General features: G+C 34.2%; 1 protein-coding gene across 6 annotated transcripts in view; it reads left to right on the top strand.

Annotated features, from left to right (window-relative positions):
- ATP8B4 (ATPase phospholipid transporting 8B4 (putative)) overlaps positions 1-12,280 on the top strand; it is a 305,125-nt gene that overhangs the window by 62,002 nt on the left and 230,843 nt on the right. For all 6 annotated transcript variants that reach the window (XM_061157127.1, XM_061157129.1, XM_061157123.1 and 3 more), the window contains exon 2: positions 4,733-4,801. In XM_061157127.1, coding sequence (XP_061013110.1) covers positions 4,774-4,801 — 28 coding nt within the window. In that variant the 5' untranslated portion in view covers positions 4,733-4,773. The remainder of the gene's footprint in view (positions 1-4,732; positions 4,802-12,280) is intronic.

The raw sequence follows: 12,280 nt of genomic DNA, 5'->3' as shown, positions 1-12,280 counted from the left end.
TCTTATAGTTAGCAATGTTGAACAGCTTTTCATTTGCCTTTTTGGTCATATGTATGTCTTCTTTGGAGAAATGTCTGTCTAGATCTTTTGCTTATTGGGTTTTTGTTTTTGTGATATTGAGCTGCATGAACTGTTTGTATATTTTGGAGCCTGACCCTTTGTTGGTTGCTTCATTTGCAAATATTTTCTCCCATTCTGTAGGTTGTCTTTTCACATTGTTGATGGTTTCCTTTGCTGGGCAAAAACTTTTATTTTAAGTTTAATTAGGTTTGACTTGTTTATTTTTGTTTTTATTTCCATTACTCTAGGAGAGGGATCCAAAAAGATATTTCTGCAATTTATGTCAGAGAGTGTTCTGCCTATATTTTCCTCTAGGAGTTCTAGACTCTGGTCTTACATTTAGGTCTTTAATCCATTTTGAGTTTATTTTTGTGTATGGTGTTGGGGAATGTTCTAATTTCATTCTTTTATATGTAGGTGTTCAGTTTTACCAGCACCACTTATTGAAAAGAATGCTTTTCTCCATTGTATTCTTACCTCCTTTGTCATAGATTAATTGACCATAGATGAGTAGGTTTATTTCTGGGCTTTCTATCCTGTTTCATGGATCTGCAGTTCTATTTTTGTGCCAGTACCATACTGCTTTCATGATTATAGGTTTGTACAGTAGTCTGGAGTCAGGGAGTCTGATTCCTCCAGCTGTTTTTCTTTCTCAAGATTGCTTTTGCTATTTGAGGTCTTTTGTGTTTCCATACAAATTAAAAAATTTTTTCTAGTTCTGTGAAAAATGCCATTGGTAATTTGATAGGGGTTGAATTAAATGTGTAGGTTGCCTTGGATAGTATTGCCATTTTGACAGTATTGATTCTTCCAAACCAAGAATGTGTTATATCTTTTCATCTATTTGTGTCTTTGATTTCTTTCATCAGCATCTAATAATTTTTGGAGTACAGGTATTTTGCCTCCTCAGCTAGATTTATTTCCAAGTATTTTATACTTTTTGATGTAGTGGTAAATGGGATTGTTTTCTTAATTTTTCTTTCTGATCTTTCATTATTAGAGTATAGAAGTGAAGCTGATTTCTGTGTTTTAATTTTTTATCCTGAAACTTTACCAGATTCATTGGTAAGTTCTAGTAGTTTTTTTGTAACATCTTTAATATTTTCTATGTATAGTGTCGTGTCATCTGCAAACAGTGACAGTTTTACTTCTTGGATTTCCAATTTGGATTTGTTTTATTTCTTCTCAGATTGTTGTGGCTAGAACTTTGAAAACTATATTGTATAAAAGTGACGAAAACTTGACATCTTTGTCTTATTCCTGATCTTAGAGGAAATGCTTTCAGTGTTTCACATTGAGTGTGATATTAGCTGTGGATTTGTTGTATATGGCTTTATTATGTTGAGGTAGTTTCCCTATGCCCATTTTATGGAAGATTTTATTTTCATTTTATGGAAGTTTTTTTTTTTTTAATTACAAATGGATGTTTAATTTTGTTGAAAACTTTTTCTGAATCTATTTAGATCATATGATTTTTATTCTTCAACTTGTTAATGTGGTGTATCACACACTGATTTTGCAGATATTAAAAAATCTTTGCATCTCTGTGATAAATCCTACTTTATCATGTTATATGATCCTTCTAAGGCATTGTTGGATTTGGTTTGTTAGTATTCAGGATACTTATGTCTGTGTTGATCATTGATATTGATCTGTAATTTTCTTTTTTTGGTGGTATCTTTGTTTGGTTTCAGTATTGGGGTGATGGGGGCCCCATAGAATGAGTTTGGGAGTGTTCCTTTCTCTGCAGTTTTTGAAATAGTTTCAGAAGGATAGGTGTTAGCTAATCTCTAAGTGTATAATAGAACTCACCTGTGAAATCATCTGATCCTGCCTTTTGTTTGGGAGTTTTTTAAAATTACAGGTTCAATTTCAGTACATATAATTGGTCTGTTCATAGTTTCTGTTTCTTCCTGAGTCAATCTTAGTTGATTGTACCTTTCTAAGAATTTGTCCATTTCTTCTAGGTTGTCCATTTCATTGGTGTATAGTTATTCATAGTAGTCTCTGATACTTTGAATTGATGTGCTGTCAGTTGTAATTTGTCCTTTTTCATTTCTGATTTTATTGATTTGAATCCTCTCCTTTTTTTCCCCTTGATGAGTCTGTGTAAAGGTTTATCAATTTTATTTATCTTTTCAAAGAACAATCTTTAGTTTCACTAATCTTTTATATTGTTTTCTTTGTCTCTATATCATTTATTTCCAATCTGAAGTTTATGATTTCTTTCCTTCTACTAACTTTGGGTTTTTGTTTGTTCTTTCTTTAGTTGCTTAAGTGTAAGGTTAGGTTGTTATTTGTAATTTTTCTTGTTTCCTGAGTTAAGCTTGTGTCACTATTAACTTCCCTCTTAGAACTACTTGAGCTGTGTCCCACAGGTTTTGGATTATTGTATTTTCATTTTTATGTTTCTAGGTATGTTTTAATTTCCTCTTTGATTTCTTCAGTGGTCCATTGGTTGGTTGTAGCATATTGTTTAGCCTCTATGTGTTTGTGGTTTTTGCTGTTTTTTCTTGTAATTTACTTCTAGTGCTATGGGACTAGCTTGATATGATGCTTGATATGACTTCAGTTTTCTTAAATTTACCAAGACTTCCTTTGTGGCCCAGCATGTGATCTATTCTGGAGAATGTTCCATATGCACTTGAAAAGAAGATATATTCTTCTGATTTTGAATGGCATGCTCTATAAATATCAATTAAATCTGTCTGTTCTAATGTGTCATTTAAAACCTGTGTTTCCTTATTGGTTTTCTGTCTGGATGATGTTTCTATTGATGTAAGTGGAATGCTGAAGTCCTCCACTATGGTATTACTGTCAATTTTCCTTTTATGTCTGTTAACATTTGCTGAATATATTGAGGTGCTCCTGTGTTCGGTGCATATATAATTGTTATATCTTCTTCCATTGATCCCTTGATTATTATGTAATGTCCTTTTTTGTGTCTTGTAACAGTCTTTATTTTAATGTCTATTTTGTCTGATAGGAGTACTGCTACTGTAGCTTTCCTTTGATTTCCCTTTGTATAGAATACCTTTTTCTATCCCCTCACTTTGAGTCTGTATGTGTCTCTAGATCTGAAGTGGGTCTCTTATAGATAACATATATATGGATCTTGTTTTTGTATTCATTCAGCCAGCCTATGTCTTTTGGTTGGAGCATTTAATCTATTTACATTTGAGATAATTATTGATATATATATTATTGCCATTTTAAAGTTGTTTTTGATTTTATAGGACTTTTTAAATTCCTTTCCTCTTTTGTTTACTTCTCTTGTGATTTGATAACTATCTTTAGTGTTGTGTTTGGATTCCTTTTCTGTGTGTTTATCTATTATAGATTTTTTGTTTGTGATTACCATGAGGTTTTGATGTAGTAGTCTATATGTATACATGATTATTTTACGTTGCTGGTGTCTTAATTTAAAATGCATTTCAACTATCCTGCATTTGTACTTTCCTCTTCTCTCAATTACTGTTTTGGCATCATATTTGTGTGTAGATGATTTCCTACTTTTACTATATGTTTACATTTATTAGTGAGCTTTACCATTTTGTAATTTTCTTGTTTCTAATTGTGGCCTTTTCTTTTATGCTTAAAGAATTGCTTTAGCATTTGTGGTAACACTTGTTCGGTGGTGCTGAATTCTTTTAGCTTTTGTTTGTCTATAAAGCTTTTGATTTTGCCATCAATTCTGAATGAGAGTCATACTGAGCAAAGTATTCTTGGTTTTAGGTTTTTCCCTTTCTTTACTTTAAATATATCTAGCCACTCCCTTCTGGCCTGTACAGTTTCTGCTAAAAAAGCAAGTGATAGTCTTATGGGGATTCCCTTGTTTATTATTTGTTGCTTTTCCTTTCTTGCTTTTAATATTTTCTCTGTTCTTAGTTTTTGTCAATTTGATTACTATGTGTCTAGGCATGTTCCTCCTTCATTTAATTCTATGTGGAACCATCTGCACTTCCTGGACTTGGGTGACTCTGGAAGGAATCACACTTGGCACTTAAATAAAAGGCAGGTGTTGGAGCATCACCTCTGTAATATTCAAATTTACAGGGTTTTGGATATATTAGAAAATTTGGCTCCATTTTAACGCCAAATTTAATGTCATACTTGTTCTTACTTTGTTGTTCCATATATCTGCTATAATACAAATAGGTAATTTTTATATAGAATTGTTTCTCTTAAAATTTTTAATTGAAATAGAATTGATTTACAATGGTATGTTTGTTTCAGGTATACAACAAATTGACTTGGGTCTCTCTCTATATATATATGTACATATATGTGTGTGTATATATATACACACATATATACATTCTTTTTTAGATTCTTTTACCTTATAGGTTATTACAAGACATTGTACATAGTTCCATGTACTATACAGCAGATCCTTCTTGGTTATACATTTTATATATAGTAATGTGTATATTTTGATTGCAAGCTCCAAATTTATCCCTTCCCCCTTTCCAATTTGGTAACCATAAGTTTGTTTTCTGTGTCTGTCTGGTTAGATTTAAGTCTCATAAATGGAGTCTGTTATTCTTTGTTGTGTTAATGACTTCCTAGTCATCTAGATTTGACTAGGAAGAAAGCTGAATGATGGGAATTTTTGGTTAACGAGTGTTTCTCAAATACTAATGTTTTGTACATATCCTGTTTTCTTACATAGGCCAGCTGTTGAGGCCTGGTGAAAAATAATCAAGTGCCATAATGTTCTGCAGTAAGAAGAAATCATTTGGTAAGTATTGAGTTCTTCAGGAGATACAAAGCAAATATGATTTTTTTAGCATTCATTTTAATTTCAAGGAGGTATAATTTGTAAGCAAAAACCACATAGATCTTGAGTGTTTTGTTTGAGCTTTGACAATTTTATGTAGATTTGTAATTATCACCAAAAAGCAAGAGAGAATATTTCTATCACTCCAGAAAGTTCCTTGTGCCCCCTTTTTTCATTTTCCCTGCATTGTACACAACCACCTTCTGATTTCTATTTGGTTGATTTGCCTGTTTTTGAAATTAATATAAATGAACCATGCAGCATGTATTCTTGTGTCTTCTTTCACTAAGTGTAAGGTTTTTGACATATTTCCATGTGGTTGCATGTATCAATATTTTGTTATTCAGTTTTTTCTTGTAAAGCAGTATTCTGTTGTATGACTACACCAACACTTAAAACTAAGATCATATGGTTAGAAATAATTTATGTTCACTATGGCAAGAAGCATTTGGTTTTTGGTTGAGCAAGTTGTCTAGCAGAACAGTTTTAATAGTATTCTAGTTTAAGAAATACAGCATTGTGACCTGAAGAGTATTAATCTTGTCTTAAACCTTGTTAGTCAGTGACAGATTATTGTGTAGTTTTTCCTTCAGTGGAAGTGTATTTGGTTTATTACTGCTGTTTTATTTCAGACTTGTTAGAGAGGAAAGTCTGGATTAGAGTATATCTAGTACTCTCCTTCTAATCATATGTCTGACAGTTGGTTAACTTACTTTGATAAGCAGTTATCTCTTGATGCAGTCTGTTCCCTTGTTGGACACATTCATTGCAATGTTCAGTCTCATAATGAGTTGAAATCTATCTCAGTGTAGTTTGCACCTGTAGGTCATTAGTTATGCTCTCTGGAGCAATATTTTCATATTTCCAGAGCCGATTTAAGAGTCTAGAATTATTGTCGTCCTTTTTTCTTTTACAAATAAAGTGATTTATTTATATTTAGTCACTGGTATTATCTTAATAATGTAAACATTAGATTAACCAGTTTTGACAAGGACAAGTTTCCAACAGAATCTACTGTTGCGAGGTTTTGATAAGTTCAGTTTCACTCTTTTAAAATAATTTATGTGTATATATGAATGCATATGTATAAAATAAGCAATTTTTTATAAATAAAAATAAGAAAATAGAAGTAATTGTAATTGGACAATCCAGAGATAACTGCTCCAGACTGCCATGTTGCCCAATTTAGAGGGCTCCAATCAGTGACCTCTATTAATATGTTAATGTATATTTCTACACATATCCCCAGATGGAGCTATGGTGTGCATTATTTTGACTGGCTCTTAAATCATAATGTTGTAATCATAGATACCTTTTCTACCTTAAACTTTTCTCTGTAACATTATGTTTTTTTATATTTTCCTCTAACTTTTAATTTTGAAAATGTTGGAACTTATAAAAAATTGGAAGAATGATAAACACCCAAATACCTTTCACCTAAATTCTACAGTTGTTACCATTTTGCCACATTTGCTCCTCTTTTTCCTCGTCCTTCCACCAGCACACACCCAAACACATGCATACAACATGAACTTTTTTGTTGTTGAAGACATCATGACTCTTATCCCCAAATACTTCAGCACAGATCTCCTAAGAAAAAGGACATTCTCCATCTTAACTGCAGTATTGTCACCACATCCAAGAAATGTAACGTTGATGAATAAGTAACATACATTCCATTTTTCAGTTTCCCCAGTTGTCCCCACATCTCATGTCACAGAGCTTGTTTTTATTTTTGGTATGATATCTAATTATAATGTTCACACATTTTGTGTTTGGCTTTAAACTCCTTTATTTTCTTTTAGATTTAGAATAGTTTGTCATCATATTGATTTTTGGCAAAAGTCCATTTGCTAAGGGTCGGACACGACTGAGCGACTTCACTTTCACTTTTCACTTTTATGCATTGGAGAAGGAAATGGCAACCCACTCCAGTATTCTTGCCTGGAGAATCCCAGGGATGGGGGAGCCTGGTGGGCTGCTGTCTATGGGGTCGCACAGAGTCGGACACAACTGACGCGACTTAGCAGCAGTAGCAGCAGCAGCAGCCATTCCAAAAGTCATTCCACTCAGTCGTTTTGGATTAAACATCTTGGGCACAAATACTATGAAATAATATTTAAATGGGAAACTAATAAATTAGTTACTTGAACCACTCTTGATGGGGAACACAACTTGCTGATCTTCCTCATATAGAATTTCATTTTATAGACTTTCATAACTATTTGTAATGAGCTATTAAGTAGCCCATTTGTGAATAGCTTTGTAATGAGGTGAAATGTTGGGTCTATATTCACTGTGGTGCTAATTGGCAGAGAAAGCTGAGGCTAGTTCCTTCCTCTTGGACTTGTTACAGTGGCCACATGGCTTGAGGCACTGACTTTGGTGTCACGATCATTTGCATCATCATGATTGGGAATGTTACATCTTTAGATTATATCAGTTCTTGTAGATCTATTTATAGACTGGAGACCTTTGTTGTTTAGTTGCTAAGTCATGTCTGACTCTTTGTGACCCCATGGACTGCAGCACGCCAGGCTTCCCTGTCCTCCACTCTCTCCTGGAGTTTGCTCAAGTTCGTGTCCATTGAATTAGTGATGCTGTGTAACCATCCCATCCTCTGCCACCCTCTTCTCCTTTGGCCTTCAATCTTTCCCAGCATCAGGGTCTTTTCCAAATGAGTTGGCTCCTCGCATCAGGTGGCCAAAGTACTGGAACATCAGCTTTGGCATCAGTTGATGCCGGAGACCTTATTCAACCTAAGATATTCATTTACTTACCATTTTGCCACATTTGCTTCCTCTCCTTCCTCTCTTCTCCTTCTTCTCCTCTCCTCTCTTCCACTATTGAGGCAGTCAAAAAATATTTTTGAGCACCTATGGTATGCTAGGTAATACCAACTTAACGTAACTTTTTATGATTTAATAAAAACATGTATCTTTATACAATTAAGTTTACAGTAGCAGTGATAACTTAATAACAGTTTACCAAACATCACTACCAGTATGTTTTCCAGAGGAGCACAGACTAGAGAACTTCTAGTCAGCCTGCTATTGTCAGGGGGAGAATCAGGCAGAAGTGATATTTTACTTCAATGAGTTATTTAAGATCTACATTTAAGAAATGTGCACTTATATTTATATAAACTTTCACAACATCATCAGGAAGCTTGGGACATTGATGATGTATGTGAAAATATAACAAGCCAACCATTAAGTGTTGTGGGAACACAAGAATTTTCTCCCAGATATATGCTTTACTATTTATTATCTCCATATCCACATAAATCTCACAGTCTTCAGCATGTGGAAAATTTTAGCTACCTAACTCAAATACTTAAAACACGCTTACCATCTATGTTTGTTTGTTTGTTATTTGTAATTCATCCTTTTGGTGTAAGCTTGAATAGGCGGTCCAGAGATGACCACTTTAAAGCATATATGTGCTTCATATTTTACACATGAACAACAAAGAATGTTGTTCATGTGTAAAATACCTAATTCAGATTTTAGGTTGTTAGGTAATATGGGAAGCAAAAGAAGTAGATAATTGGAGGCTTTATTTAAGCTCTAAAGCTATTAATGATTCCAAAATGTGAGGGTTGTGGAGCAACATGCCTTATTCCACAGGGTGCAGGGTAGGAAGATCAGACCAAGGTCACATTATGTGTATCATGGGCCCTTTCCAGGCCCCTTCCTTCAAAAAATATTGAAAATTAAGTTTTACAGTTGTGAGGGTTTAAAGACAAATATAATCCAGGTTGGACTCATTATTATGTATCCAGTATTATTATATTCATTTTTCTTCTAACTTGAAATGAAAATTTAAACATTTTTGTGTTCTTTAAAAGTATTGTGGGCTCCAGGTGCTGCATATACTGTGCCTACAAAAGAGGTAGTGCTTTAGTTGAAGTTAAGATACCTATATATTATTTAGTAGGTACTGGATTATTCCTATTGCAAAGGACTGGTGAACAAAAGATGAATAAGACATTCCATTTGTTTATTTTATATATATACTGGTTCTCTAGTGAAACTATCCATCTTGTTATCATAGTTAAAGTCCATGTCTGACAGTTCCAATATCTAGATTATCTGTGAGCCTGCTTATATTTTCTATCTCTTGGTTTTCAATAGTTTGTTATTGTGCTGTACCATACCTGCTAGTTTATTATTGAAATCTATACATTGCATATGAAAAAGTTACAGAGGGTCTGGTTGTTATTTTTCTTCAGGAGATTTACCTTTCATGCAGCAGGCAGTAAGAGAAGGAACAGGTCATTTTGATCCAGTCAGAGACTGAGACAAGTTAAGGCTGGGTTTCAGTGTTTATAAGACCTTGGATGCTTTAGTTTGTTCTCACTCTTAAGTCAACCGAAAGCCCAGTACATTACTAAGGCCCTTCTTCCCTTCCAGACTCTGAATTCCAATTATTGTCTCATCTCGGGCAGGTTAGGAATTACCGAATGCCTCAATGGAAAGGAACAGAGTATCAGGTTTATCTCAGTATATTTCTCTTCTCTGCTGGAACTTTTAAAGTCCTGGGTGATTTTGTTGTTCTATGGTAGTTTCAAACAGCTTTGTATATGTCATCTTTTATAATTGTTCTCAATAGATGTGTTTTCCTGACATTTTATCCTGTTTTAGTGGGAAGCAGATTGTTTTAAAAGTCTGTTTTAGGTTGCCAGTCCAGGTTGGATGCATGAGACAGGTGCTCAGGGCTGGTGCACTGGGATGACCCAGAGGGATGGGATGGGGAGGGAAGTGAGAGGGGGGTTCGGGATGGGGAACACATGTAAATACATGGCTGATTCATGTCAGTGTATGGCAAAAACCACTGCAATATTGTAAAGTAATTAGCCTCCAGCTAATAAAAATAAATGGAAAAAAAATAAAAAAAGTCTGTTTTATAAGTTTATCAGAAAGCTACATTATATAACATTATTCTATAGTTGTTAGGTAAGTATTTTAGACTGTTAGGATTAGAAGTAAGAAATGAGCAAAATGAATAGTTAAGTTGAATAAGAAAATAATTGTTAATCAATATGTTAATCAGTCTTCTTTACTAGAATGGGTTTAAGCTTTAGCTATGACACATATACAAATATAGATCTATTTTGAGCTGCCTCATTCCAGTGAATAATGCAATAATACTCAGAATTACATTATATGTCATACATGTTTATTGGTCTTAGAACATATTTCCAAATACATTGCTCCAATTCTCCATTTTATTATTTAGTATTCTCAAATGTGTAATAATCTAAGTGTCATACTTTGGTTTTGTAAAAAAAATTCTCTTAATTGAAAAATTCCATCCATAGAATTATAATAATTTACAATTAAAGATGCTTTTATATTCCTTCCATAGACCCACACCTTAAAATAGTCCTTTAATTTAGCGTTTGAGCCAGTATCTGGCATACAGTAAGCACTTACTGAATGGTTGCTGTTGTTGTTATTATTTTAGGTAGTCTTAGTAAATGCTGTGTGTGTGTTAAGTCGCTTCAGTCGATTCCGACTCTTTGTGATCCTGTGGACTGTAGCCCACCAGGTTCCTGTGTCCATGGGATTCTCCAGGCAAGAATACTGGAATGGATTGCCATGCCCTCCTCCGGGGGATCTTCCTGACCCAGGGATTGAACCCACATCTCTTATGTTTCCTGCACTGGCAGGCAGGTTCCTTAACACTAGCACCACCTGGGAGGCTACAGAGATTTTGTCTATAAAATGTCTGAATCTCACTCCCCACGATGGCAAGAATCCCACACTTCCCAGCCCACAATCAGGATGGTGAACCTATTTCTCAAAAACATTACTTTCACTATTTGTTCAAATAGAGCTTTGTAATTTAAAGAAAATTAAGATTTTTTATTTCTAGTCTTAATTTTGAAATCTGGATTTTCTTTTGATGGTGGAATGAAGTCTGAAAGTTGATGAGGTAATCCAAAACATGGTATTTTTTTATAAAGAAAAATACTTTTAATAATTCAGAAATGAAAAGCTTACTGTGAATTGTAAACCTGCCTTCATATGATGAATAAGCCAATTAAAACATCACATTTCAATGATTTTGACTGGAATGATCTTGTATCACTGTGGTAGTGCTGGTTGTCTTATGTTAATTTCAACCTTGACTGGTAGTTCATTCATTCACTTACTCATTTATTCACTCATCCAGTCAGCCAGCCAGCCATTCCACAGATACGTACTGAAAACCTCTTATGCACCAGACACTGTTCCAAACAGAAAAGAAACAACTGTGGACAAAACAGATTTTAAAAATTAAAAACTCTTAAACCTGTATGAAGCTTACATTCTTGTGGGGAAGGGGGAGAGATAGTTAACAATTTAAGTGAATAAGTAAGTCGTCTTGTGTACTAGAGGTGTTGCAGTTTTAAAAATGATAATCAGGGAAGGCTGAATTGAGAAAGACATAGTTGAGCAAATATCTGAAAGAAGTGAGAAGGGGAGTCATGTAGTTACTAGAGGACAAGCATTTTAGGCAGAGAGACCAGCAAGTGTAAAAGCTTTGAGGTGGGAGTGTGCCTGGCCTATTAGAGGAACGACAAAGAGGCACTGTGCCTGGAGCTGACTGACTGAGCAAGGGGGAGGGTGGGCTGTCAGGGCTAGATCCAGTTTTTTTTTTTTAAGCTTTAAACTAATACAAAACTAAGTATTAAAGGTAATGTTCATTTAGCATGAGAAAACAAATCCTTATAAATCTCACTTTTGAAAATCCGTAACATACCATACATATCACAAAATTCAGAAAAATAACAGCTTCATTAATTCACTGCTTGATAGACCTTTATAGTACCTTTCTTCCTCTACTTTTGGTGCCCTATTTTTTGATTGCCTCTTTTATGACCATGTTTTGTGCATAACTTTCTATAGAGATACCAGAAAGATAATTCAGTTTTTCCTCTAGCAAAGTTTTAAAATTATGATAGCCTAGAATAACTTTGCAACTTCGTGACTTCATAATGTCATGTCAAGATTTAGAATTGTTAACCTTGGGAAAACTTCCATCAAGTTTCCTTCATATACGAGCTGTTACAGATGTACTTAACTATATATGATACTATTGCAAATGGGTTTGTGCTCTGTCAGCACTGGGATCTTAATAAATTTTATATGTTCAGTCCTCATGTAAAGAGAAAAATGTATGATAGGCTTATTATATATAATATCAAGGATACTCAAGCATTTGATTCTCCTAATACTACTAATGCGAGATAAATTTTGTTTTGACTAGTAGTTAATGAAAAGTAAACCTTCCATGTACAATTTTACATGTGTGATGATGGGAAGAATCCTGCACAGATTAACTTCTGGCTCAGTATTGCAAACTCTTGTTTCTTCCATGATTCACATACTTCCGGTTCCATGTGCTACCAGACACAGTCATATTGCCATGTGACCTTGGGCCCTATACTTT

This window comes from Dama dama, chromosome 12 (genome assembly GCF_033118175.1).
Source record: "Dama dama isolate Ldn47 chromosome 12, ASM3311817v1, whole genome shotgun sequence".
In the NCBI taxonomy this organism is placed as follows: Eukaryota; Metazoa; Chordata; class Mammalia; order Artiodactyla; family Cervidae; genus Dama; species Dama dama.
The sequence above is the reverse complement of the archived record's forward strand: the minus strand, read 5'-3'. Positions and strand labels throughout refer to the sequence as shown.